The 25,227-nt window shown below is 45.8% G+C and overlaps 1 protein-coding gene across 2 annotated transcripts in view; it reads left to right on the plus strand.

Annotated features, from left to right (window-relative positions):
* CLIC1 (chloride intracellular channel 1) overlaps window positions 1-24,850 on the plus strand; it is a 43,933-nt gene extending 19,083 nt beyond the window's left edge. For both annotated transcript variants that reach the window (XM_061619280.1, XM_061619281.1), the window contains exons 2-6: window positions 20,159-20,268; window positions 21,067-21,192; window positions 21,307-21,413; window positions 22,465-22,646; window positions 24,575-24,850. In XM_061619280.1, coding sequence (XP_061475264.1) covers window positions 20,159-20,268; window positions 21,067-21,192; window positions 21,307-21,413; window positions 22,465-22,646; window positions 24,575-24,736 — 687 coding nt within the window. In that variant the 3' untranslated portion in view covers window positions 24,737-24,850. The remainder of the gene's footprint in view (window positions 1-20,158; window positions 20,269-21,066; window positions 21,193-21,306; window positions 21,414-22,464; window positions 22,647-24,574) is intronic.
* Window positions 24,851-25,227: the final 377 nt, after the last annotated feature.

Below are 25,227 nucleotides of genomic sequence, written 5' to 3' on the forward strand. Positions count from 1 at the left end.
TTTAATCTGTGATTTCAAATTGCAGTGGATGATTTATTACCTTGCTTTTCCACCCATCACAAGGTGGCTCATTGAATTGCTGACCAAAGATTTCAACCTGGTCAAAAAAACGAGCATTCGTTCCCAGCCCGCCGCAGAGAGAGGGTGTGCAGTCTTATTTCAGATGAAAGGTCCCCAGGAACATTCTTGGTCCCTGCAGCCGGTACCTGGCTGTGAAGATGACATGACTCCACCAGTCCTTCAGGCCAGGGAGGGGGACCCTGTGGTCCTCCAGATGTTGCCCTCCGGATGTTGCAGTTGGAGCCCAGCAACATCTGGAGGGCCTCAGGTTCCCCACCTGTGACTCCGGTCAAACCATGGGAACAGGCAGGGAAACTGGCTGGCTGGGGCACAAGTCTCCAGGGCCGTAGCATCGGTTTTGCTTGCAGAAGGTCCCAGTCCCCAGCGTCTCTGGGTAGGGCTGGGAGAGGCTCCTGCCTGGAAACCCTGGAGAGCCACTGCCAGTCAATGGTCTGACTCAGTGTAAGGCAACTTCCTACTTATCTGGGTGGGGGGCATTATTTCGGGCAGGCTCATTTTGCCTTGACAAAGTACATTCAACGGGCAGAAATTCCAATGAGCAAAGCTCTTCCAGGTCTGGAGATGGAATGATAAGGGCATACTTTGCTGATTGACTTTCTTGGCTGCGAGGAAAGCACTTCAAGGCACAAGAGCCTCTCTAACAAATAAAATGGACAGCCTCCATTGGATACCCTGCTGCATGGATGCATTTGATCCTTGAAACTGATGTCCTGTGAATGTCCAGGCAGGGCTTGCAGAGTATGACCCTGAGAGGGCTTCAGTTGCACTACAACTTGCACAGGAGGGAAAATTCTCCCCTTTCTGTAACACTGTTGCTAGGAATCCAACTCTGAAAGGCACACCTTTCCGGACCCAGCAAGCCTAACTTCATCCTGCCTTATCAGGCGTTCATGCAGCTTCTGGAATGTTGCAGAATTTGCATAAATTAACCCTGGTGCAGAATCTGGATCCCACCGATTCAGCATGTATATTTTATATATTTATGGCATGTAATAAAAACTGCTCCTCCTGCTCCCTTGGAATCATTTTCTCATAGTTTTATGCTTGTTTTCTCTTTCTCTTTCCTTTTGTTGTTGTCTGAGTTGCATCTGACCTGCATGCAGGGAGCTGGGTGTGTACGCATGTGGGCGGGGAGCCTAAGTTGTAAGCCTGTGCTGAGTGTATGTCAGTGATTTGCTTCTGTATCTTTCTTGAATCTGGCTAAAGGCAGTGTCACAGGTGGGGTGTAATCAGCCAGCGAATTCTTCTTGGCTCTATTAGCATAGGTGAACTCTGAACTAATCCGCAGCCCAGAAGGAGAGCTTAGAGCAGGCCTGGCGCCAGCAGATGACTAGGTGGGGCACTGGCTGAGGGCCCCTGTAGCTGAGAGGAGGCCCTAATGTTGGGCCTGGGTGGGTGTAGCTTCTGCTGTAAGATATGCGCATGTATTGGGTCATGGAGTGGGAGCCACTCTCCCGAGCAATAGCCCGCTGGCACAAACCGGCCACGCCACTTCCCATGTTAGTATACTAGCACACTGCGTGCACGTGTTTGCCATCACCCAAGATGGTGGCGGGGGCATCAATACGCCACCCACCACCATCTTGGGTGATGCCAAGTGTGTGTGCACAACCTGCTGCAGTCTGGTGCCAGCCCTGGCTTAGAACCAGGAGTCCTGACCTCTGGGTGGGTGGGAGGAGAGTCTACAAGGGGGAAGGGTCATGGCTCGGTGGCAGAGCATCTGCTTTGCATGCAGAAGGTCCCTGGTTCAATCCCTGGCATCCAGGGAGAGTCCTCAGTCTGAAACCCTGGAGAGACACTGCCAGTCAGTGTAGACAGTGCTGAGCTAGATGGACCAGTGTTCTGACTCAGCTGAAGTCAGCTTTCTATGTTACTAGTAGAGTGGCCAGATGCAAAAGAGGACGGGGTTCCGGCACCCTTACTACTTGCATGACAAGCTGCACCTGCTGAAATTCCCTCTCCTATGGGATTATTAAAGGTGCAGGAGACCTTTTTACATTTGAAAACGCTATCTACTAATCAGAATAGTCAAAAATAACATGTAGCTGTGTTGGTCCATAAGAAAAAAATAATAATCAAAACCCACAGTGTCTTTAATTGTTGTATTGGAACCAGCCATAAACGTCTTCAGCCATCATTGAAATGCTTAGGTCCCTTGAGAGGCAGAGAAGACAGAGGTTAATTTTAGGTGGTGCACCAGGTACAGGATCAGTAGAAGCCATATTGGGTAGAATCACCTTGCGCTTGGAGCACTTGTAAATGTTTCCCAAACTTTCTGAATTTGGTGTCCTTCCGAAGTTGCTTTACTTTTTGCTGACCCTAAAAAAAAGAAAGAAAGATGTGTCAGCTTTCTCTTTGGTGAGGGTAGTGAACACACCAAGGTCTGTGTCTGTGGCTCCTGCTCTATGCACGGGGCTGTGTGAATTTTTTTTTGCTAAAGCATTACTAGGGCCGGCTCTAGGTCTGAAAGAGCACTCGGCAGAGTGCCTGCTGGTGGGCCCCCTTCTGTGTCGGCATGCCCCAGGGAAGGGCCGTAGCTCAGTGGCAGAACATCTGCTTTGCATGCAAAAGGTCCTAGGTTCAGTCCTCGGTATCTCCAGGTGAGGCTGGGAAAGATCTCTGAGACTCTAGGGAGTCTCTGACAGTCAGTCTAGACAGTCCTGAGCTACATGGACCAAGTGTCTGACTCAGTATAAAGCAGCTTCCCATGAGAACTGGCTCAGAGGCGGGCACGGTACTTTTTCATAGTGTCTCAGAGTGATGCTGTGATGGCGGCATTGTCAGAAATTAAAATGGCCTCCTGCTGCTGTTGCTGGACCAAGTAAGCTCACAGCCACAGTTCCCAAGGCAAGGCAGTAGCACGGGGGGGGGGGAGGCTTCAAGATGCTGAGGCCCTGACAGCTGCCCATGGATGCCCAGCGGCTCTGAGGCTGGGTCTGGCACTGCCTTCCCACCTTGTCTCACTTCTGTCACCGCTGCTCTGTGGCCCAGTCCAGTTCCGCTTTATTTATTTATTACATTTCGATCCCACCTTTCCTTCAGGGAGCTGAAAGTGGCATACATACATGGTTCCCCCCTTCCCGTTTTATCCTCACAACAACCCTGTGTGGTAGGTTATGCTGAGAGGCAGCGACAGGCCCGGTGAGCTTCATGGCTAAGTCAGGATTCGAACCCTGATCTCCCAAGTCGTAGTCCAACACTCTAACCATCACACCACACTGGCTCTCAGTTATGTTCCTGGCCTTCCTCTGGGAGGGTGTGCATGGCTCACCCCTCCCAGCTTCCCCCCTCACAACAACCACATGGGGGTGGGCTAGGCTGAGGGCATTACTGCTGATCCCTACCCTGAGCTTTCCTCACTGCAGGCAGGCACATTTTAAAATTCAGATTAATTGCTACATCTTGTGCTAGGGGGTGTCCAGTAGCCAGCCAGGCAGGCAAGACTGCTGGATTCTTGTGGAGGTCAAGGCTATCAGTGGCTACAAGCCACACTGGCTGTGCTCTACCTCCAGGGTCGGAGGCAGAATGTCTCTGAAAACCAGTTGCTGGGACTCACAAGTGTGGTGTTGCACAGGTCCTCCTTGCAGGCTTCCCAGAGGCATCTGGTTGGCTGCTGTAAGGACAGGGATGCTGGACTAGATGGGCCACTGGCCTGATCCCGCACTGGGATCTTCTTAACCAGGGCCAAGAAGGTGGAGATCTTGCAAGTGTTAATTTTCTTCCATATTTTATGTATGTTTTAAGCTTTGCTGCTCCCCGCTCTGAGCTTTCATCATGGTTAGAAATGTAAATACATAAATATTGGGTTAGAGACAGGGAGGGTGCCAGGATTCTTGCCTTATAAGAAGAAAGCGAGGGGCGGAGGCTGGGAGCAAAGTCTCCTTAGAGCACAAGCAGGAGAGAGAGAGAGATGGAAATTGGGATTCCTGGTTTTCCTTTTACCCTCTGCCTATATTTAGCAGTTGCAAAATGTCATTTCTTGAGTAATGCTTTTGTCATCTACTCTCTTTCTTTTTCTTTCAAGCATATGGAGGGGAAAGGCTTCCCCCTCCCAGGTATATTAAGCCTTGGTAGGGCTTGAGGCCAGGTGTTTGTGTGCAGTTCAGACTTACTCCCGGGTGGGGTTCTCTTGGTTACCAAGCAAAGGTGAGCCTTGCCTCCTGCTTCTCTGCCTTTGGCAGGCAGGAGTGCCACATCCGGAACTTTTTAAGTGGTGGCAGAAGGGAGAATTCAGCAAGGAGCCCTTTCTTCCATCCCTGTCGGATGACAAGTGCTACTCCCCATTTCTCCTCTACAGTATCTTTAAACCAAGGGTGGGAAAACTCAGGCCCGGGGGCCAAATGCAGCCATCCAGGCCTGTATGTCTGGCCCTTGGGACTCTCCTTGGCCACACCCCTGGCCCCAAGCCACACCTCTCACTGGTTCTGCTTCACCCGTCAAGTGTTTTTGCCTGGCTGGAATGTGTCTTTGAACTCTGATAATGCCTCTTGCTTGCCTAGGGAGAGGGAGTGTGGCCTAGAGAGAGTTCTGAGGGCCAGAGAGTGAGGCCTGGAGGGCCGCATGTGGCCCTTAGGCCTGAGGTCCCCTTAGGCCTGATTATTTAGAGTGGGATGAGTGTCTGTGGTCAGGGCTCCTGGGTTCGTTAGGAACGAATATAGGATGGCTCAGGATGTCTGGCTTCTCTGAGAGTGGAGTGTATTAGGTGAAGATAAGTAACTTCTGACTGCCTTGAGTGGAATTTCCTGTCTGCCATCTGAAGGCTGAAGTGAACATCTGCTTCGCCAAAAACAACAACAAAAAGCCTTCCAAGTCTCAGAATGACATCAGTTTGGGAACCCCCCCTGTGTTCCACAGATCAGATTAGGCAAATAGGCCCAAACCACAAGGAAATCATGTGACTTCAATTTCCACCCCCACCCACCTCATGTACACACACACCCCTTTTCTCCAGAAACTGGTTGACTTATCATTTTTATGGCTCATTCTTGCTTGATCTTGTTCCAGGGAAGGGCATATTTTTTCCATGTATGGGGATTGTGGTTTAGTTTCTGGGCCTGTTTTAGCAACCAGCGAGTTGGGGTTTCTTTCGTTAAACTAAATCCTGCTTGTCACTGAAAAAGGAAAGGGCATGGTTGTAATGAGAACAGTTAGCCGTGACGGAGGAAAGCGGTGGCACTGGCAGCCGTTTAGGGTGGGAAACACTGGTGAGACTGTGGTCACAGTCATACCATTCACTTCAAGCACGTTTATAACACTTTAACAGTCGTGGCTTCCCCCAAAGAATCCTGGGAACTGTAGTTTACCCCTCACAGAGCTACAATTCTCAGCACGCTTAATAAACTACAGTACTGAGGATTCTTAAAGGGGTGTTTTAAATGTACGGTGTGGATGTTACATCCCCTGTAGAGAGGGCTGAGGCTTAGTTTTCAGAAGAAGATGAAGCAAGACGAACTGTGGAGATTGCAAAATATTCGTGGGAACCCACTGGAGGCAGTTGGGGTTTATTGAGCAATCCAAAGTTGGCACTGTGGGGTTGAGTGACCAGAGTGGGCTTGAATAGGGGTGGCCAGATGCAAAAGGAGAGAAGACTCTTGCCCCTTTGATTACAGGGATGGGGAACCTTTGGCCCTCCAGATATTGGTGGAATGAAGACTGTTGCACCTTGGACTAAAACCCGGAACAGATTTGCTGCCCCACTGACATCGAAGCCACCAGTCTCCACGGATTGCTGGACTACGACTCCCATCATGCCTGACCTTTGGCTCTGCTTGTTGGGGCTCATGGGAGTTGGAGTCCAGCAATATTGGGAGGCTTACAGGTTCTCCATCCCTGCTTTCATAATTTTTAATCTGTTTTTAGATTTGTTTTAATGTGTAGTGGGTGGAATCCGATTGAGCGCCAAGTCTCTTGTTCCATCAGCACAAGGATTTCTCCTTGCGCAACAGTATGTTCTCCCCCTCTCCTCCCCTGTGAACCCCCTAAAACTGCTCTAGGGGTTCCGCCAACCCTCTGAAACAGATTTGGGGAAGGTGCGGCATGCACGTGGGTGGAGGAGGGGGAAAGGAAATTCCATTCCACACAGATGAGTCATGGTAGTTTGTTTTTAGATGCTTTTAATTGCTTTTTACATTTTTAAATATGTATTTGTTTACTTTTAATTGTATTGTTTTATCACAGATGTGTTTGCCATACTGAGCTCCTTTGGGAGGAAGGGCAGGATATAAATTTAATTAATTTAATTAATTAATTAATAGTTGTGTAGAAGCAGGGATTTTTTCATGGAAATTCCCTCTCCTGTACAGATATTAAAGGTGCAAGAGCCCTTTTGCATCTGGCCACCCTAAGTATCTCTTGCACAGTGAGAATCCCAAAACTGGGACCAGAATATATGTACACATAATGGTATTCACTTGTTTCACACAATGTATTTTGCAGTCTAAGTCAGTTTTTTCAGAAAATTTTAGGGTGGTTCTTCTCCCCCCCTTTTTTTTTTCTTTTGCAAGGAAATACAGAGTTGCCAAAATACAAACTACCCATCAAAATTATAGACTGGTGGCAATGCTCAAGTCAGGAGGCCATCTTAATTTACGGCAGGCTCTGTGCTCCATTCTGTTTGGTTATCTCCATAGCAACTTCTTGTCTTTGTGCCTGTCAGTCTGCTGGCTGATGCAACCGTTGCAAAGCAGCAGAAGCAGGTATCGGCTGTACCAAATGTAGACAGTGATAACAGACTTGTTTGAGGGAAAGCAGTTTGTTCCCATGGTAATGATTGGTGGCTGTAGGCCACTTGGAGGATGATTCATCTTGTCTGCTCAGTGATTGTATCGTTACTAGAGAAAGAGATCCTCCTCTCCTTGGCAACTCTTGATAAGAGTTCCCAATTATCTCTGCAGCTAACTGTTCCCAGGGGTCTGTTACCAGACTTGCAACAAGAGCAACTGGAGGAATCCAGAAGCAAGGGTTGTGCTATGCTCTCCTCCTTTATTTCCCCCCCACAAAGCACTGTGTCAACAGTCACCAACCTTTCTTCAGCAAGTAATGCCACCTGTCAGTTCCAAATTATCAGACAGTGCGTCTCTTATAACACTAGAACTCACGACATCCAATGAAGCACTTCTAAACATACTTCTAAACACCAGTTGCTAGAAACTGCAGGAGGGGAGAATGCCCTTGCACTCAGGTCCTGCTTGCGGGCTTTCCATGTGCATCTGGTTGGCCACTGTGAGAACAGGATGCTGGATTAAACGGGCCACTGGCCTGGTCCAGCAGGCTCTTTATTATGTTCTCAATGCACACTACAGCACATGCCCAATCTGGCATACATTTTGCCTTTATTCTGCTGAGCACAGAGGAGGGGAGCCAGGACTATATGCAAGACCTGGGGCCAGCTCTGGGCTGGGTGTGCCACAAACTCTCACTGCATGTGCCACAGCTTTACCCATCCTTGCTCTTTAATATTGTCCTTTGAAAGCCTATGAGTCTTGGCTCACAAGTTCTTGAAGGAGGATATTTATTTATTTAGACAATTTATATACTGCTTATATTTAAATGAAACCTAAGCGGTGTACAACATAAGTTAAAACATCTTAAACAGCAAATACAACAATAACAAAAAACCCTACACCATCTATAAAATACATTTTATCACTGAACAGAACATCCTCTTTAGAGTCAACCTTTAAATGAACTACAAAAAATACAAGAAAAGCCATAGGAAACATGGTAGACTGAACAAAATATCCCCAAGGCAATTCCCTATTAAGCAGCAAGGATGGTCAATCTGTGACACATGGGGAAGGGGCATAGCACATTAGTAGAGCATAGAGTTCTCAGTTCAAGGTTCTGGTTCTATGTTCAAGGTTCTGGTTTTGGTGTAGAAAGCCCTCTGCTGCTTGGGACCAGGATACCTGAAAGACTGTCTTATCCCATATATACCCAGTCGATCACTGTGCTCGGCAGGTGAGCGCCTCCTGCAGATACCATCTTACAGGAGGTCTGTTCTGCACATCATAGGAAGCAGACCTTTAGTGTGGCAGCACCTACCCTTTGGAATTCCCTCCCCTTAAATATTAGACAGACGCCATCTCTGCTATATTTTCAGCACCTACTGAAGACTACTCTTTTAACAAGCCTTTTATGTAGAGTCCTTATCCCAGTCTGCGTCTGTGTTGGACTTGCTTTTTAAGATGTTTTAAAAGCTTTTTTAAAAAGATGTTTTTAAAGATGTTTTGTTTTAATACTTTTTTAAAGATGTTTTGTTTTAATATATATTAATGTCTCTTTTTATGATGTTTTACAGTGTTTTAGTGTTTTGTTTGCCACCCTGAGCTCCTACTAGGAGGAAGGTTATAAATTTAATAAATAAAATAAAATAAATAATAACAAATCTGCTTTGCATGCAGAAGGTCCCAGCTTCAATCCCCGGCATCTCCAGGCAGGGCTGGGAGAGACTCCTTGCCTGAAGCCCAGGATAGACACTGCCAGTCAGAGTAGACAGTTCTGAGCTGGATGGACCAATGGCCTGACGCGGTATAAGGCAACTTCCTGTATTCTCAAACTGCAAGGCCCCAAAGCTTTCCTGTGGCTAATGGCAGGGAAGACTTAGGTACATGACGTGGGGGATCTCTGCTTTATGGAAGTGGGGAGTGTGTTGCATTTGTAATTTATATCCAGCTGTTCTGCAATTATATTCCCCTCCCTTCTATTTGAGACTATTTGCATCAAAAGTACATAACAAATATCAAATGCAGTTATAGCCAATGCAATAACAGCAACACCATTAACAGTGTCCCCTTCAGTACTGCTCAGCCTCTGGATCCTCCTCTCCTCATTTGGACTAGGAGCTATCCTGCTGCAGGCCTGTGCTTAGAGCCCTGCTAGGAAACTGCATAGAACCCTGTCAATAAATCCGCTTAGCTACTGACACCATCAGTGGACAAGGTTTGACATGAGGTCCCTGCCTGCAAGGTAGACTGAAACCCAGGGAAAACATGCCACCTGACGATCAGTGCTGGGATTTACAGCCACTTTGGACTTGGTTCTTTGAAGTGATGGCTGGCTGTGGCCTTTGCAACTGCAAAAAGGCAATGTTATATTTCACCATGATGTAAGGCATTGTGACATTTCCTAAATCGCTGCCTCCCTCTAGTGGTTGCAAGTAGGTACAGCCTTTTCCTATATGCACTTGCCTTTTTTTAAAAAACTTTAATTTTGCTTGCACAATATTAACAATAGCAAGGGCAACACACTTTTAAAAATCACAAGAATTCTCACTCTGACTAAACACTGCCATCTCTCTGTCTTACAGCAGGAATTCTTTTAGTTGTGTTTCCCGTTCCATCCCAAGCCCTCGGGAATATGCATAAGAAGAGCCCCTGCTGAATCAGACCAACGGCCCATCTAGGCCACATTCATACCATACATTTATTCCACAATTATTCCACTTTAAGCAGTCATGGCTTTTCCCAAGGAATCCTGGGAAGGGTAGTTTGATAAGGGTGCTGAGATAAGGGTTCCCAGAGTCCTCTGGAAAGAGGGACTGAACCACTCTGAGAATTGTAGCTCTGTTGGAAATATTTTTTTTATTTATTTTATTTATTTAATTACATTTCTAGACCGCCCTATAGCAGAAAGCTCTCAGGGCGGTGTACAACAAATAGGAGTCTCCTGACAACTCTCAGCACCCTTATCAAGCTACCTTTCCCAGGATTCCTTCACCAGATGCCTCTGGGAAGCCAACAAGCAGGACCCAAGTGCAATAGCCACTCTCCCTGCTTGTGATTCTGCAGCAGCTGTACAGTAGAACATGGCCATTCCTCAAGATATGCAATACATGAATCCCTGCACAGGAGTTTAGTCTCAGAAACAGCAGCTAGTCCAAGGGCACCCAGTGAACACCATGGCTGAGCAGGAATTTGAGCTTAAGGCCAGACCCTTGGCAAGATCCTTGGCAACCCCTCCCCTCAGTGGGGAAGGCTCCCTTGGGTGGCAGAGCTGAAGCCAGTGATTCAAAGCCCCCTCCGAGGGTGGTGGCTCCACTCACTTCCTATTGCCTTGAAGGCTGTGGACTAGCAAAAAAGTGCAGGAAAAACCAGGTAGCGCAGGTATGCAATAAGACAAAGCCAGTCTGTTAATAGGCAAAGACAGCTGCCTGACATTTCATTCATTCAGTTTATTACTTGCTTGCCACACAGGAGACTCCAAGGGACTTAACAGAAATTTTAAGAGCATAAAGCATAACAAAATCAGAAAAAAAGAATACATTACAATAAAAGCCATATGCTAACTTTCAAAACAGACCTAACAAGCAGCAGCAGCAACTTCATACCATCAATAGACAGCAGCAGCATCGTAATCCAGGTGTGAGAAGCCTTTGGCCCTCCAGATGTTGCTGAACTTCAAGCATGGCCAGTGGCTAGGGATGATGGGAGTTGGTACCTCTGGGTGAAGAATGGGCAATAAATGCTGCTGCTGCTAATAATAATAATAAAAATAAAAATAAAAATAAAAATAATAAAATTTGTTGTTATATGCCATAAAGTCGATTATGACTTACGGTGACCCTATGAAACTTTAGCTTAGCTTCAGAGATCAGGCGTCTTCAGGGTAGTATGGCTGTAGGCACTTATTATTATTATTATTATTATTATTAATAATAATAATAATAATAATAATAATAATAATAATAATTCAGAGACATCTGGTGGGCCAAAACTTCCCCATACCTGTCCTAGTCCATCAGATGCCTAGAAGAAGAGAGATGAGCTTTTGCCTGGTGCTGAAAGGATATTAATGATGGTGCCAGAGAGAACCTTACTAGGAAGAGCATTTTCCAAACAGGGAGCCACAGCTGAAAAGGCCCTCTCTCTTGTCACCACCCTCCGACTCTCTCTCAGAGGCTTCAACAGAGCAACGCTCTGGAGTGATGCTCCATTGGGGTCCCATAGACACTGGGGGGGGGCTTAAAACAGCAGGCAGCTACTAAGCAGGCAGCCTGCTCCACGAGCTAGAGGGAGCCCCAGCTGACGAAGCGTCAAGGCGAGTTAAGCAGCAGAGCGAGTTTGGCAGCAGGGCGAGGAGGCCAGGGCCCCCCACTCTGCCCGTCTGTTCCCTGAGCTCAACTAAACCGCAGTCTCCAACCCATTGACGTAATAAACCTTAAACAAAACTATGCAGGTAAGAAGCCAGCAGGGGTGTGGGGGCTTTCCAGTGTTTTGCACCGCCTGCAGCATGTACGACTATCTGCCTGTTGGACAGAAGTCGTGGGTGTGTTCTCGGTGCAATGAGCTCCTGGCTCTCCGGGAACAACTTCATTTCCTTGAGGCCAAGGTGGCGGACCTGGAAAAGCTGAGAGAGGCAGAGAGGTGTGTGGAGGAGGCCTTCAGGGACGTTATAGCTGTGTCCCACTCCAACGATGATAGCTCTCCTGCTATCATGGACAACGATGGTCTCGGGGAAGGAGAGCATCCAGCTGAGGAAGAGGTAAACGATCCCTTAGAAGGGACCCATTCCTTGGGGGATGAACAGCTATCCTCTCGTGCCGAGGATATATCTCCAGGGGCTGGAGGGATCCTTGTAGTGGGTGATTCGATCATTAGGAACATAGACAGTGGGGTGTGTGATGGGCGTGTAGACCGCAAGGTGTTTTGCCTGCCTGGTGCGAAGGTTGCGGATATCGCCCGTCGTTTAGATAGTTTGGTAGACAGTGCTGGGAAGGAGTCAGTGGTCGTGGTGCACGTTGGCACCAACGACATGGGGAAATGCAGCCGTGAGGTCCTGGAAGCAAAATTTAGGTTGCTAGGTAGGATGCTGAAAGCCAGGACCTCCAAGGTGGCTTTCTATGAAATGCTACCGGTTCCACGCGCAGGACCAGCCAGACAGGCCCAGCTTCACAGTCTCAATGCGTGGATGAGACGATGGTGTCGGGTGGAAGGGTTTGGATTTGTTAGGCACTGGGGAACATTTTGGGACAAGCCAGGCCTGTACAAAAGGGACGGGCTCCACTTGAACCAGAATGGAACCAGACTGCTGGCACTTAAAATTAAAAAGGTGGCAGAGCAGCTTTTAAACTGACTGAGGGGGGAAACCCAACAGGAGCTGAGAAAGGTCCAGTTCGGAATAAACCTCCCCCCTGGGATAAAAACCAAAGAAATGATGAAATTTTAAAAGGAGTAGGCCTAGAAGTAGGCATTGTGAGAGCAGGGGCACAGGATATAAATTCAGAAGAGCAAAATTACCACAGGCCTAACCACAAGTGCCAAAGACACTTGAAGAGAGACACTGCTTACAAGTGCCTGTACGCTAATGCTAGGAGCCTGCGAACCAAGATGGGAGAAATGGAGTGCTTGGTCTTAGAGGAGAGCATTGATATAGTGAGCATAACGGAGACCTGGTGGAATGGAGAAAACCAGTGGGATACGGTTATCCCTGGATATAAACTATATCGGAAGGACAGGGAAGGACGTATTGGTGGCAGAGTCGCTCTATACGTGAAAGAAGGCATTGAATCCAGCAAGCTGGAAACCCCAAAAGAGGCAGACTCCTCCACAGAATCGTTGTGGGTGGTGATACCATGCCCCAGGAGGGACTTAATACTGGGAACGATCTATCGTCCCCCTGATCAAAATGCTCAGGGAGACCTTGAGATGAGATATGAAATTGAGGAAGCATCCAAACTAGGAAATGTGGTAGTAATGGGTGACTTCAACTACCCAGACATAGACTGGCTGCATATGTGTTCCAGTCATGACAAAGAAGCAAAGTTTCTAGATATTCTAAATGACTATTCCCTAGACCAGTTGGTCATGGAACTGACCAGAGGGACGGCAACCCTGGACTTAATCCTCAGTGGGGACCGGGACCTGGTGCAAGATGTAAGTGTTGTTGAACCGATTGGGAGCAGTGACCACAGTGCTATTAAATTAAACATACATGTAAATGGCCAATTGCCAAGAAAATCCAACACAGTCACATTTGACTTCAAAAGAGGAAACTTCACAAAAATGAGGGGATTGGTAAAAAGAAAGCTGAAAAACAAAGTCCAGAGGGTCACATCACTCGAAAATGCTTGGAAGTTGTTTAAAAACACTATATTAGAAGCTCGACTGGAGTGCATACCGCAGATCAGAAAAGGTACCGCCAGGGCCAAGAAGATGCCAGCATGGTTAACGAGCAAAGTCAAGGAAGCTCTTAGAGGCAAAAAGTCTTCCTTCAAAAAATGGAAGTCTTGTCCAAATGAAGAAAATAAAAAAGAACACAAACTCTGGCAAAAGAAATGCAAGAAGACAATAAGGGATGCTAAAAAAAATTTGAGGAGCACATTGCTAAGAACATAAAAACCAACAACAAAAAATTCTATAAATACATTCAAAGCAGGAGACCATCTAGGGAGACAATTGGACCCTTGGATGATAAGGGAGTCAAAGGTGTCCTAAAGAACGATAAGGAGATTGCAGAGAAGCTAAATGAATTCTTTGCATCTGTCTTCACAGTGGAAGATATAGGGCAGATCCCTGAACCTGAACTAACATTTGCAGGAAGGGATTCTGAGGAACTGAGACAAATAGTGGTAACGAGAGAGGAAGTTCTAAGCTCAATGGACAATATAAAAACTGACAAATCACCGGGCCCGGATGGCATCCACCCGAGAGTTCTCAAAGAACTCAAAGGTGAAATTGCTGATCTGCTAACTAAAATATGTAACTTGTCCCTTGGGTCCTCCTCCGTGCCTGAGGACTGGAAAGTGGCAAATGTAACGCCAATCTTCAAAAAGGGATCCAGGGGGGATCCCAGAAATTACAGGCCAGTTAGCTTAACTTCTGTCCCTGGAAAACTGGTAGAAAGTATTATTAAAGCTAGATTAACTAAGCACATAGAAGAACAAGCCTTGCTGAAGCAGAGCCAGCATGGCTTCTGCAAGGGAAAGTCCTGTCTCAGTAACCTATTAGAATTCTTTGAGAGTGTCAACAAGCATATAGATAGAGGTGATCCAGTGGACATAGTGTACTTAGACTTTCAAAAAGCGTTTGACAAGGTACCTCACCAAAGGCTTCTGAGGAAGCTTAGCAGTCATGGAATAAGAGGAGAGGTCCTCTTGTGGATAAGAAATTGGTTAAGAAGCAGAAAGCAGAGTTCCGGGAAGGGTGACTTAGCCTGTGCCTGCTTTTGAGACGGGCTCCTGCCTCAAAAGAAGCTTATTCAGATATATCAGTCAGATTTTTTTTTTTTTTTGACTGATTAAACTTCTCCCGGGTAGGGAGAAACGAAGAGATTAACCTCAAAGCCTATTTTTGTTGGGACGACCAGATCTCATTAATTTATGGGACGAGGTCCAGCCGACGAAGGTGGGACGGATTTTCAACAACAAGCTCTATCTGATAAAGCGAACGTTCATCTTACCTTCTAAGAGAGAACGCACTAACAGGCAAGCACCCTTCTTTCTATATTTTTCTTTTACTTGACTTAAATTGTTGCTGTTTAAAAGAGATTTGCCAGATTGATCGGTTTTTGACATCTCACTGGGGAGCCATAACTTCTCTCTGCTACTCACTAATTAATAGCTTATCTCTGTTTTTGTTGCAAAAAGCTGTCCTGGATTTGCATTCTAAAGATATACACAGAAGAGGGATTTCTATTCCAGATTTTTATTTTGAAGAATATTATATTGTCTGAGACTACTCTCTTTTTGGTCTATTTTATTTTGTCGAATCTGTTTCCTAACGACGCCATTAATTGTTTCGATCCTGGGAACTGCATTTTGTTTACTTAAGCATGGAGAGATAAGGCTGTCTGCTCTGTTTATACTGTGATGTCACCAAGTTTGGAGTATTAACCCAATTGTTGCTGAAATAAGAAGTGGTTTTCCTATATTTTTCTTTTAAAATGGCAATTAAGAAAGTGGCTGAGAATCTGGAAATAACTATGTTTCAGAAAATAATGGATGAGATTGAGATAACGAAACAAAACCTGCGACAGGGTTGTAAGGAGCTGAAAATTGAATTGAGTAAAATGACGCAGGAGATTAAAGATATAGGGGTCCCTGTGAGAGAGGTGACCCTGGAAGGGGTCCCTGTGAGAGAGGAGACCCCGGAGATTGGAACAAACGTGGAACAGGAAAAAGATTTGGAGTCTATGGACTTTAGAAATAAAATCTATTGTTTGGAGACACAGGAGATTAAAGATATAGGGGTCCTTGTGAGAGAGGAGACCCTGGAGACTGGAACAGGGGTCCCTGTGAGAGAGGAGACCCTGGAGACTGGAACAGGGGTCCCTGTGAGAGAGGAGACCCCGGAGATTGGAACAAACGTGGAACAGGAAAAAGATTTGGAGTCTATGGACTTTAGAAATAAAATCTATTGTTTGGAACTCAATCTTATCTCTGAAGAAATTAATGAAGATTCTAGAGATAAAGTTATCAATGGCATGGATAATCTTCTGGACTGGAATGATGTGATGGAGCCCAATATAGAGAAAATCTATGGAATTAACTGCAGCCATGTGACAATGGAAAAACTTTCAAGAGATGACCCTGTGTATTTTGAAAAAAAGAACAGAGATATGATTTTACAGCAGTATTTCAGCAACCTATTTAGAATGGATGGCAAGAAAATATTTGGGATAGAGGTAATTCCCATCAGACTCTTACTATATGACTATGGCTTTGACAGCAAGATTATTATGGAATACTGATAATGGAAGATTGGATACTGAAATTACTGGACTTAACAAGACTACTGAAGATGGAAGATGGAAAATGGAACTAATAGGGATAATAGAACAATGGCTACTGAAATTACTGAACCTAACAGATTCTGATGTGATGGATTAATTGAAATGTTTATTTTGACTATGGTTATGACAATAAGATTATCATAATTAGTAATGAGATGGATTAATCGATATGCTTATCTGGAAAAAAAAATTGATAGATATATTTCTTAAAGAATTGAAACCTCTCTTTGACTTTTTGTGGAAAGAATAAAGTAATGTTTATGAGATTTGATGATTAAGTAAGATAACTACTGGAGGAAAGTGATTTTATAATATGACTTAAGAGACAGGATTGTTATATATTATAGACTTATAACTGATTTGATCTTTGACAAATGGGAAGTCAATATTTTACTCTTTATTTTTTATTTTTATTTTTTATTTTTTATTTTGTTTGTTTAACTATTTTTGATTTTGTTTTTTGTCTTTGAATGTTTTATGATTTCGCCTTGTATGTTTTATGAAAATCTGAATAAAAATTATTGAAAAAAAAAAAAAGAAGCAGAAAGCAGAGAGTAGGAATAAACGGACAGTTCTCCCAATGGAGGGCTGTAGAAAGTGGAGTCCCTCAAGGATCGGTATTGGGACCTGTACTTTTCAACTTGTTCATTAATGACCTAGAATTAGGAGTGAGCAGTGAAGTGGCCAAGTTTGCTGATGACACTAAATTGTTCAGGGTTGTTAAAACAAAAAGGGATTGCGAAGAGCTCCAAAAAGACCTCTCCAAACTGAGTGAATGGGCAGAAAAATGGCAAATGCAGTTCAATATAAACAAGTGTAAAATTATGCATATTGGAGCAAAAAATCTGAATTTCACATATACGCTCATGGGGTCTGAACTGGCGGTGACCGACCAGGAGAGAGACCTCGGGGTTGTAGTGGACAGCACGATGAAAATGTCGACCCAGTGTGCGGCAGCTGTGAAAAAGGCAAATTCCATGCTAGCGATAATTAGGAAAGGTATTGAAAATAAAACAGCCGATATCATAATGCCATTGTATAAATCTATGGTGCGGCCGCATTTGGAATACTGTGTACAGTTCTGGTCGCCTCATCTCAAAAAGGATATTATAGAGTTGGAAAAGGTTCAGAAGAGGGCAACCAGAATGATCAAGGGGATGGAGCGACTCCCTTACGAGGAAAGGTTGCAGCATTTGGGGCTTTTTAGTTTAGAGAAAAGGCGGGTCAGAGGAGACATGATAGAAGTGTATAAAATTATGCATGGCATTGAGAAAGTGGATAGAGAAAAGTTCTTCTCCCTCTCTCATAATACTAGAACTCGTGGACATTCAAAGAAGCTGAATGTTGGAAGATTCAGGACAGACAAAAGGAAGTACTTCTTTACTCAGCGCATAGTTAAACTATGGAATTTGCTCCCACAAGATGCAGTAATGGCCACCAGCTTGGACGGCTTTAAAAGAAGATTAGACAAATTCATGGAGGACAGGGCTATCAATGGCCACTAGCCATGATGGCTGTGCTCTGCCACCCTACTCAGAGGCAGTATGCTTCTGAAAACCAGTTGCCGGAAGCCTCAGGAGGGGAGAGTGTTCTTGCACTCGGGTCCTGCTTGCGGGCTTCCCCCAGGCACCTGGTTGGCCACTGTGAGAACAGGATGCTGGACTAGATGGGCCACTGGCCTGATCCAGCAGGCTCTTCTTATGTTCTTATGTTAACCCATTTTTTAAAAACTTCTGCTGATGGACACCTGCCTTATGGGAATGGTAGATGAGACAGGGTGATGGGTCCTTTGGAGGGCTCAGGCTGTCAGCAAATGACTGATGGTGCCAACCCCTAATGCTGGGCCTGCCGAGGTCTTCCTGTCCCATTGTCCTACCCCTTTCAACACCTGTTGTCGTTGTGCAAGGTTTTCTATGTAGCTGTGGACATCTTGCTCCCCCTCAAGACATAATGAGGTATTGCACTCATGGAGAATTGTATGCGTTTGAAGTGACTAGACCATTACTAGCTCGAGGCCCTGATTTTATCGGAACGGTTGAGTCCAAAGTAATTCATTTACTGTTAACTTCCTTTTCTTATGTATTTATAGTTGTTGTATTTTGTCTGTTTGCGATGGTCTGTAGACTTTGCAAGAAAGAATTTGAATTTGAGGTGCCTGTGAGTGAGCCTGTGATGTTGTTGTTGAATGTACTTGGGATTGTAGTTCTCTGTGCCACACATGGTGCCAAAGGAAGGACGCGATTGCACACCCAGTAGATGTTTGTTTACTTCTAATGAGCTCTTTCAAGGTTTGTTGTTCTCCTGAGGTAAAATTGAAGCATCATTTATATGACTTTCAGTGTATATGAGTCCCTTTACCATTCTTTTTGCTATAAAAAACTAGAGGGGGAAAAACAGAAAAATTGAGGGGGGGGGAACCCAGGCTTTTTTCTCTTTTTTTCCCCCCTGGGCCTTCACATCTCTATACAAAACATTCTAAGGTATGCTACATGACTCTTCTCTAGTTAAACATGGTCAATCAATAAGCAGAACATACTGTATATATAAAAAAGCTTTACTGCAGGATGAAGTGGGGAAAGGGCCGTAGCTCAGTGGCAGAGCATCTGCTTTGCCTGCAGAAGATTCTGGGTTCAATCCCAGACATGTCCAGGTAGGGCTGGGAAAAGACTCCCTGTCAGCAACTCTGACAGCTGCTGCCAGTCAGTGTAGACAGTACTGAGCAAGATGGCCCAATGGTCTGACCCTGAATAAGGCAACTTTCTATGTTCCTCAGGCCTGGGGGCCACTCTGTCTGGCCCTTGAGACCTTTCCCTCCAGGCCAAACACCTCGCTGGTCTTGCTCCACACCCTTCTTAAGTGAGTCCGAAATGTCTCCTGGAACTGCGTTCATGTCTCTTCCTTGCCTGGATGGAGAGGTGTGTGTGAGTGTAAAAATTTGGTCTTTGCGGGCCTGCAATAAGCTGAACAAAAGTAAGAGTCCCAGCCATTGCCTACCCACCACTGGCATGTAGCCCCTAGAACGTTCCCCTCGAGGGAATGCAGCCCTTGAACAAGGTTCCCCATCCTTGCTTTAATTGCATGGGCAAAAAAGACACGTATCTGCCCCAAGGAGCTTACAGTAAAGTTTGTTCAGGGTAAATGAGAGGATGGGAGAGAGAAGGGCAACAAGAAGAACTGGAATGGATGCAGCCACATGGACTAACTGGTGAGGGTTGAAGGGGTTGAGCCTAAAGCTTCAAGAAAGAGGTGAGTTTTGAAGAAGGATTTGTAAGAAGGGGGTTACCAGATAGCTCAGTTGTTGGGAACCTTTGGCCCTCCAGATGTTGCTGACGTACAGTTCCCACCATCCCTGGCCATTGGCCATGCTTGCTGGGGCTGATGGGAGTTGTATTTCAGTAACATATGGAGGGCCAAATATTCCCCACACCTGATATATCTGTTCTAGGAGGGACTTAACAGGCATAAAGGGCAGCCAGGGAGAGTGGGTAGAGGCATTTAAGGTGGTGAGAGATCTTAGAACAGTCTTCTCCAATCTGATGCTCTCTAGATGCTGCTGGACTACAACTCCCATCATGCCTGGACATCAGCCACGCTAGCTGAAGCTGATGGAGTTGAATGATATCTGGAGGGCCCAGGGTTGGGAGAGGCTGCCTTCGAAGGCAGTGGTAGGGTTGCGGGCGTGGACACTGTGAGCCAGGGACATCTTGGGAGAGAAGGGCAGTAAAGATAAGGGTGAGGAAAACATTATAAAAATCGTTAAAAGCACAAAATGTGTGTACCTGAGAGAAGGAAGGTAATCGTATCATTTACTGCTGTCCAGAATTGCCATTGCATCTTTTCCTAATACAGAACAATACAGTGGATGGTGGAGATTGTCTATATTATTTCCCTGATATTGTTCCAAATCAGGGAAATAATGTGGTAGGGAGGCCTGGATTGCAGTTGCAGCCCTTTTGATGGGCAAGGGAGATACGTTGTGATCAAAAACTACCCTGTATTACCACCCCCACCCCAACCAATCCCATTAGAATAGGGATGGGGACACTGCAGCCTTCCAGATGCTACTGTGCTATAACTTCCAGCATCCCTGACCATTGGCCATGCTGGCTAGAGCGGATGGGAGCTGGAGTCCAACAACATTTGGAGGGCCAGAGGATCCCCACACCTGCATTAGAGCAGACTTAGTATAACAGCTTGTAGCTAAGTGACAAGGAGAAATGGAATCTCATTACACCTCTTGCTGCTAGTCCCATCAGAACCTGAGCTGCAGATCAGAATGGTTTTTGCCAAATTGTGAGATGTGGTTTGATAACATCTAAGCCTCACCATTTTGGTTGGGTTTTCCCAGGCTGGCAGCGATGGAGCCAAAATTGGGAACTGTCCCTTCTCCCAGCGCCTCTTCATGGTCCTCTGGCTCAAGGGTGTCACCTTCAATGTCACCACAGTGGACACCAAAAGGTGGGTGGAAATGGCACTGACTCTGCCTAGGATGCTCTCCATTTTGCTACTGACTTAACGCATGCATGTCCTGGTCTTGCCAACTTTGCTAGTATAACTTGATTTTGCTCCAGCAACTCTCCTGCAATTACCAATGCTCTGATTTTTTTTTTAAATTTTAGGTGTGTGTATCTATATATATCAGAAGCATACAATGTAACATGATAGTATGATAAGTAGCATAGTGGCTAATTCATAAGTGCAGGGTCCCTTCATGATAGTCACAGCCATGCCACCTTTTTTGCTGTGGGGTTGAGAATGAGATCCTTGCTAATGCCTTCTCCCACAACAACTGATATTCCTAGGAGCCAATCAGTATGAAAGGGGAGAGTGTTAGCTACTGAGAAGGGTCTTCTCTGTGACTGACTCACCTCCTTTTACTCTGACTGGTTCCAATCAGCAGGAAAGGACAAGGAAGCATGTTAGAAGACTCTTCTCAGCAGCTAACAGTCCGCTTTCATGCTGATTGGCTTGTAGGATGCTGGAGACATTGGGACCCTGCTCCCAAAAAAGTAAGGGGTCCAAAAAACCTCGAGACCCCAGACCACTACACCTCTGAGTATGATATACATTTTTTCTCCTTCTACAATGAACCAAACAATGTATATGGTAATACATTTTCTTGAGCTCTTTTTCACCGATATACGCTCCATTTCTCAATAAAAAGGTTGCTTAATTGCCTCATTGGTTAATTTCACTATATAAACTGTATCCCAGACCTTTAAAATGCCCTGATTTTCCCCTCCTCCTTCCTTATAGGAGAACTGAGACGGTGCAAAAACTCTGCCCTGGAGGTCAGCTGCCGTTCCTGATGTACGGGACCGAGGTCCACACAGACACCAACAAGATTGAAGAATTTCTGGAGGAGGTTCTGTCCCCTCCCAAGTACGAGTGAAACGAGGCAACGGAGCTGATTGGGGAAAGGGGATTCCTGGCTATAGAAGGAGTTCTGGGTGGCAAGGCCATGCCACGGCTGCTAATCTGCCTCCTCTTCCATAGGTACCCCAGGTTGGCTGCCCGTAACCCAGAGTCCAACACAGCTGGTCTTGATGTCTTTGCCAAGTTCTCTGCCTACATCAAGAACTCAAACCCAGGGCTCAACTCCAGTGAGTAACTTGGCCCAACATCCTCACTGGGCTTCCTCCTCTGAGCATTTTGATTATCATTGATTCACTTTTGCCTTTCTCATTATAATGGCCACGTCTTTTCCTTGCCTGTTAGCGAATTGACTTCCCTATCCTTGCTTTGTCACTGGCTCGTTTCTTCCACATACTTCAGTCGATGTTTCCTTTTTTTAATCGGCTTAAGGCCCCTTCCAGACAGGATGGTTTTTTGTGGGTGTATTGTGCAATATTATTTATTTACTTGTTGACTTTATATCCTGCCCTTCCTCCCAGAGGAGCCCTGGAGGGCAAACATCAACAAAACAACTTAACAAGAAAAAGTAAAACAGACTAAAATAGTTAAAAACATTCTAAAACACAGTTAAAATATTCTAAAAACACAGCTTAAAAGCATTATTTCATCTGTGATTTTAAGGTTGCCAGGAAGAGTGCCCTTCAGCCATCAAATGCCTGGGTAAACAGGAACGTTTTCAAATTCCTCCTGCAATTTCAAACTGCACTGCAACATTTTGTTTCAGGTCCCACTTGTAGTTTCTTATTGGACGCCCCTGCCTCCTTCATTCTTAGCGGTGGCTGATTTCTGCCTTATATCTTCTTTTTGCTCTCGTTCTTCACCTTGACTCATGAAACCTCATGCCAACTATTTCTTTGTTGCCATTGATTCTCCCCTTTGTTCCCATTGCCTCTTTCCTTAAGTGGAGCCCTTCTTACCACCAAAATATTTCTGATTTCAGATTGGCTACTGTGGCCCCGTTTCCAGTTACCCACAAGATCCTCATTTTCCTGCATTCTCACTTGTTCTCCACTTCTCTAGCTCAGTTCCTGAATCTCATTGGCTCCTTCATTCTCTTTTTCTTGGATACCATTGGCTCCCTCTCACCTCCATCTGTCTCCCTCCTGCCTTGAATCTTATTAGCTCCCTTTCCAACATAGTTACTACTTGAATCCTTCCTGATGTTTTGTGTTATCCCTTGGATCTTCATTGGTACCATGTACTCCACCTCCCACCACCTCCTCTCCCTTCATTTCTTAGACCTCGAGAAAGGTTTGCTGAAAGCACTGAAGGTGCTGGATGTTTATTTGATGACGCCCCTACCGGAGGAGGTGGACGAGAACAGTGCCGAGGACGAGGGCCAATCCAGCCGCAGATTCCTTGATGGGGATGAACTCACGTTGGCCGACTGCAATCTGCTGCCCAAGCTTCATATCGTCAAGGTGAGAACCTCTTATTTCGATCTCTAACCTCCTGGATCAAGAGTTCCACCCCGCCCCCACCCCCAAGGCAGAAGTGGATAGAAGCTGGCAGTTAAAAAGCCTTCCCGGGTGCAGCAAGCTAAACTGGAAAATGCTGCACCGCTTTTCCAGGAATGAAAGGCCCTTGGTTCCAATCATTGGCAGCTGATGGCTCCATGTCAGTGGGGCAGTGGAATCTACTCCGGGTTTTAGTCACACATATTTCACTAGCCGCCACTGGTTCTAATGTCTTCAGGTTGTATCCAGTGCCGCTGTTTTGCTCACGCGACACAACTTCCTCCTCCTTTCCTCTCCCCTACAGCCCCCTGTCCATCCTCAAAATCTACCCCAGAGGGTTGGTTGATCCTCCAGAGGAGATGTTTGGGGCATAGGAGGAGATGAGAAGAAGGCAAAGTTCCACTGTGTTAGCAGAACTCTGCTCACACAGTGCTGAATGCAGCCCATTGTGTTAGACTGCCTCTGCCTCAGGGACAGTTCACACAACACATGCCCATTGCTTGATTGACTGCAATGTGAAGTTATGATTGTGTGTGTGTGTGTGTGTGTGTGTGTGTGTGTGTGTGTGTGAGAGAGAGAGAGAGAGAGAGAGAGAGAGAGAGAGAGAGAGAGAGAGAGAGGGAAATGGTCAAAATCCACAGGTTGAGTTTTCACATCAGCTCACCTCATCTTTAGTGCAATACTTCTGTGTGGAGGCTGTTCCGCATGCATACCTGCAAGTCACAGAGTGACTTGAGACTTCTGCCCCTGTATGGGTAGTCTTGCTTCTTCACCAACACGGAAGCAGTGACGTACCAAGGAGCCTTGCTCCCTAATCTTAGCACAACCATATTTATTTTATATATTATTGTATTTATATCCTGCCTTTCCTCCAAGAAGCTCAATGTGGCATACAAATATGGTTCTCCTCTCCTGATTTTATCCTCATAACAACCTTGTGAGGTAGGTTAGGCTAAGAGACAGTGACTGTCACAAGGTCTGGCCAAGCGAGGATTTGAACCCTGGTTTCCCAGGTCCTAGTCTGACACTCTTAACACCACACTGACTCAATAGAGCCTTTGCACACACAGTTTTACACACAAAGGCTTCCACGTGACCCCAAAATTTGCACAGTTGGGGTTCCAGGCTGTGCCACTTGGGTTCCGCAACTGGAGTTCCAAGGAAGGGCCATAGCACAGTGGTAGAGCAACTACTTTGCCTGCAAAAGGCTCCAGGTGGAGTCCCTGGCACCTCTAGGTGGGGCTGAGAGACACCCCTACCTGAAAGCCTGTAGGGCTCCTGCCAGTCAGTGTAGACGATACTGAGTTAGATGGACCAATGGACTGGCTCAACACACGGCAGCTTCCTACATTTCTGTGTTGTGAGAAAGCCTCCATCCATACAGTGGTCTGTGCGAAGGCTCTGGTAGTACGGAGGGTTGTGCATGCAAAGGCTAGGAGTGGAGCTACTTGGTGTGTCCCTCCTCCCTGCCGGTGCGCACAAGAACACCTGAACAGGGCTGTCATGGGATGCGTTCTTTGTCCTGTTGTAAATCATGCGAGCGTGCAGAAGTTTTCTTATTTTGCTTAACCTGCTCTGTTTTCTGCTTATGATAGGAAGGGGCAAAGAGCTCTATGGGGTACCCAAGCCCAAAACCTGACCCTCTAGAAATTCTATCCTATCCAGCCTTTGCCTGTCAAGGTTGTACAGGGTATTGCCCACATACTCGCAAGCTCATTTTCCCCCAGAAACTTGCTTTTATGTTTTTTTAAAAAGGATGAACACTTTGATTCACTGGATGCTAAATTCTGCCTCTAATAACAAAACTCCTCCTTGCATGGAATCTCAGGACACATCTGGTGTACAAACACACGAAATGGGGCCAATTATTTTTGATCTCGTAATCCCAACAGGTGGTGTGCAAGAAGTACCGTGACTTCACCATCCCCGAGGCATTCCATGGCATCCACCGCTATCTCAAGAACGCTTACGCCCGTGAGGAATTTGCCAGCACCTGTCCGGATGATGAAGAGATTGAATTAGCTTATGAGCTGGTCGCCAAAGCTTTGAAATAACGAATTTCTGAGAGTGGGAAAGGGACGTGGGGCTTCAATGGCAGGGATCTTGGGGTCTGGGATTGGGCTTTGGAGGGTATTTTTATGTATTTGTGTTTGGCAGCAGTGCTGGGGGGGAGGGAGGGAGGGAGGGAGAATGACTTATTTTCTTGGAGGAGAAAACGATTTGAATTTAAGAACAAGAATAAAATCAAATCCATGTTTTTAAAAATATTAAATGTGGTGATTTTCCTGTTCCTCCACCCTACCCCTGAAATTTAGCAGAAAGCCTGTCAGCAGCAGGTGTGCATGATGCTGGAACTATGAATTGCTAGTTCAGCACTGAAAAGCTGGGTTGCTTTTGTAGTTCTCAGGTATCCCATTGAGTAGTTCTGCAAAAGGGTGCAGTGCAGGAAATGGGAATGAGACTACTGGAATCTTTAAACATTTGAGGGGTGTATGTGAAGTGTTCTGATTGGCTAATCAAGGAGGCTCCATGGGGTTGGAATGTT

Source organism: Rhineura floridana, chromosome 3 (genome assembly GCF_030035675.1).
Source record: "Rhineura floridana isolate rRhiFlo1 chromosome 3, rRhiFlo1.hap2, whole genome shotgun sequence".
Classification (NCBI taxonomy): domain Eukaryota; kingdom Metazoa; phylum Chordata; class Lepidosauria; order Squamata; family Rhineuridae; genus Rhineura; species Rhineura floridana.